This window comes from Citrus clementina, unplaced genomic scaffold (genome assembly GCF_000493195.1).
Source record: "Citrus clementina cultivar Clemenules unplaced genomic scaffold, Citrus_clementina_v1.0 scaffold_4, whole genome shotgun sequence".
Classification (NCBI taxonomy): Eukaryota; Viridiplantae; Streptophyta; class Magnoliopsida; order Sapindales; family Rutaceae; genus Citrus; species Citrus x clementina.
In genome coordinates this window covers 11578126-11581582 of record NW_006262274.1, presented here as the reverse complement: position 1 = coordinate 11581582, position 3457 = coordinate 11578126, and the positions used below count along the sequence as shown (strand labels likewise).

At 44.3% G+C, this 3457-nt stretch overlaps 1 protein-coding gene across 1 annotated transcript; it reads right to left on the bottom strand.

The window, feature by feature from the left end:
* Positions 1–344: 344 nt before the first annotated feature.
* Positions 345–1490, bottom strand: LOC112099087 (uncharacterized protein K02A2.6-like). Its single transcript, XM_024186190.1, has 2 exons — positions 1324–1490; positions 345–828 (listed from the first exon to the last, which is right to left on the bottom strand). The coding sequence occupies exons 1-2, from the start codon at positions 1488–1490 to the stop codon at positions 345–347; spliced, it is 651 nt and encodes a 216-aa protein (XP_024041958.1).
* Positions 1491–3457: the final 1967 nt, after the last annotated feature.

Here is a 3457-nt window from a genome sequence, read left to right as displayed (position 1 = left end):
TTTTGATAGGATGTCTGTAAATGGAATTCATAGTTGTTGAATATTTAAAGGGTTACAGTAAAATAAAACATATGCACATGCAACAACTTCTCATTACAACTAGCGGGGATAACTTAATGAAAGGATTTCACAAAGTACTTTGCTTACTGGAAATATTTCTTCAAGTGTTCGACGTTTTATGATCTATTCACCTCCCGTCCATCTAGGTAGGCCAGTTTATAAGATCCCGGGCTAGTTGCTCGTATTACCCTATACGAGCCTTCATAGTTCAGGCCAAGAACACCCTGGTTAAGATCTCGCGTGTTCTGGTTTACTTTTTTGAGAACCCAATCCCCGACTCAGAATTACCTTATGCGCACATTTCGGTTGTAGTAGTGTATGATCCTCTGCTGACACTGAGCTACCTTCTGCAAGGCTTTTTCTCTCTTATCCTCCATCAAATTTAGGTTTATACACATTTGCTCGTCATTCTGCTCCTCACTGAAATATTCTATTCGATGTGTTCTTACTCCGATTTCTGCTGGGACCACAGCCTCATGACCAAAGGCTAAGGCGAATGGGGTTTCTCCAGTTGCGGTTTTATGTGTTGTCCGGTAGGCCCATAATACCCCTGGCAATTTATTGGCCCAGGCTCCCTTCTTCTCTCCTAACCTAGTTTTCAGGGGCTTCTTTATGACTTTGTTGGCTGCTTCTACCTGTCCATTTGCTTGGGGGTGTGCCAGAGAGCAAAACTTCAATTCAACACCCAAATTTTGACAAAACTCCTTAAAATTATGGTTGTGAAATTGTCTTCCATTATCGGTTATGATTGTATAAGGGATCCCGTATCTACAAATGATGTTCTTCCAAACGAAACCGGTTGTCTTCTTCTCTGTGATCTGGCTTAAAACCTCAACTTCTACCCATTTTGTGAAGTAGTCTATAACCACAATTGCATGTGTTACGGCTCCTCATCCTCTAGGCAAGGGCCCAATTAGGTCAATCCCTCATTGTGCAAAAGGCCAAGGAGATGACATAGCGGTCAGCTTTTTTGGAGACTGAATACGGACATTTGAGAAACTTTGGCAGACTTTGCAATTTCTGGCCATTTCCTTTGCATCTTAGTGCATGGTCGGCCAAAAATATCCCTATCGCAGTGCCTTGAATGCTAAAGTCCTTACTCCCGAATGATTGCCACATATTCCTTTATGTATTTTCTGCAACGCATAGTTTGCTTCCTCGTCATCTAAGCATCTCAGGAGTGTTAAGGTGAACCCACGGTGGTAAAGTATCCCATCAAGCAATGTATATGTGGCTGCCCAATATTTCAACTTTCTCGCTTACTTTCTATCCACTAGTAAGATGCCATCACGAATATATGAGAGAATTGGATCTATCCAGGATCTTCCATCGTCCACCCCCATTACTTCTGCTTCTACCCCAATGCTTGACGAAGTTCTCACTTCCAGTGGGACTGACTTGGGCAACTTCAGATATGCAGTTGCATCCATTCTAGCCAGCATATCTGCTTGATAGTTTTATGTCCTTGCTATCTGCTTTATTTCAACCTCTCATAATAGCACAATTATTTACTTTGCCTTCTTCAAATAAAGCTCCATCTTCTCTCCTCTTGCCTGAAAATGCTCATTAAACTTATTACAGACAAGCTGGGAATATGCTCGGATCTCGACCCTTTCTGCTCATAATGCATGCGCTAGCCTAAGCCCAGTAATGAAGGCTTCGTACTCCGCCTGATTATTCGTGAGCTGAAACTCAAACTTTACTGCGTAGGACACCTCGGCCCCCTCTGGACTACGTATCACCACCCTTGCTCCAAATCATTGGTCATTGCGTAACCCATCAATCATTATTAACCATACCCCTTCTGGCCTTTCTTTTTCAGCTGGTTGCTCCTCGTGAACCCTTTCATCAGCTCTGTACAGTCCACCACAAAGTCGACCAGGGTTTGTGCTTTAATGGCTCCTCGGGGTCGGTAGGTTATGTCAAACTCGCTCAGCTCCACTGACCATTTAACTAAGCGACCAGATGCATCCAGTTTCAAGAGTATTTGTCGAATAGGTTGATCAATCAATATAATTATCGGGTGCGCTTGGAAGTATGGTCTGAGCTTACGCGCCGCTGTTACTAAGGCGAACGCCCATTTCTCCATCGCGGGATACCTAGTCTCCGCGTCCACCAAGGCTTTGTTGGTGTAGTACATTGGATGTTGCTTTCCTTCATCTTCTCTAACCAACACCAAACCGGTAGCCCACTTGGAGACAGCCAAATATAAGTACAACTCATCGCCCTCCCTTGGAGTTGAAAACAATGGGGCACGGGCGAGATACTCCTTCAGCTACCCAAATGCCTCCTCGCATTCTGTTGTCCACTCCATTTTTCTTCATTTCCTCATAATTTAGAAGAAATTGTGACATTTATCTGTGGCCTTTGAAATGAATCGGTTCAATGCTGCCAACTTCCCCGTGAGGCTTTGCACCTCCTTGACTGTTCGAGGAGACTTCATCTCCACTACTGCCCGTATTTTCTATGGGTTGGCATCTATTCCTCAGTGGCTCTCTAGGAATACCAAGAACTTACCCGAGCTAACCCCAAATGCGCATTTCTCGGGATTTAGTTTCATTTTGCACTTCCTCAGTAGCTCAAAGGTTTCTTCCAAATGCCACACATGATCTGCTGAGTTCTTGGACTTTGTAATCATGTCATCCACGTACACCTCTATTGTGCGTCCGATCAGCGGTTTAAAAATTTTGTTTACCAATCTTTGGTAAGTGGCTCCTGCATTCTTTAAACTGAATGACATCACCCCTGTAACAAAACAAACACATGTTAGTGATGAATGTAGTGCTCTCCTCATCATGTTTGTCCATGGGTATCTGGTTGTATCCAAAAAAGGCATCTATAAAACTGAGCAGGCTGTGGCCAACCGTTGAGTCAAACAGTTGGACTGCTCGGCTGTCGTGAAAATCATCTCGGGCATTGGGGGTGGCTGGTTTGGTTGACCAACCCTAGGGTTAACTCCATTAAATGTCCTTGGAATGTTGTGATAAGGATGGGCAACCATCTGCCATAATTCTTGTTGCCGTTCCGGGAATGGGGAGCGCTGATGCTGAGCTCGGCCATGCTGGAACTGTTGCGGTCTTTGAACCATTTGATAAGGACGAGACCGAGCCAATGCTCCCCCACTAGCTGATGATTCCCCAATTCGCTTTTGTGACCCACTCCCATTCGGTACTTTCTTCTCCTTTCACCTCAGCTCCTCCAACTGTTCACTATTTATTCTCACCGTTTTCTCCTCCTCGATTTCTATATCCCTCTTCGTATGCTCATACCCCGTTGAATAACTCTAAATAACAGGGTTTCTCAAGTTGTACCACAATCGACCTATCATCACCCCTTCTTTTAACCCTTTTAATGCTTGAGGATGATTAAAAACCCCCAAGTCAAGTACTGCCGGATG

Bases quoted from the DNA above. Each gene is read 5' to 3' on its own strand.
- LOC112099087 (XM_024186190.1), bottom strand. From the start codon at position 1,490: ATGGATGCAACTGCATATCTGAAGTTGCCCAAGTCAGTCCCACTGGAA. The intron at 829-1,323 runs GTAAGCGAGAAA...CATCATTTGTAG, and splicing joins ATCTTACTAGTGGATAGAAA to ATACGGGATCCCTTATACAA.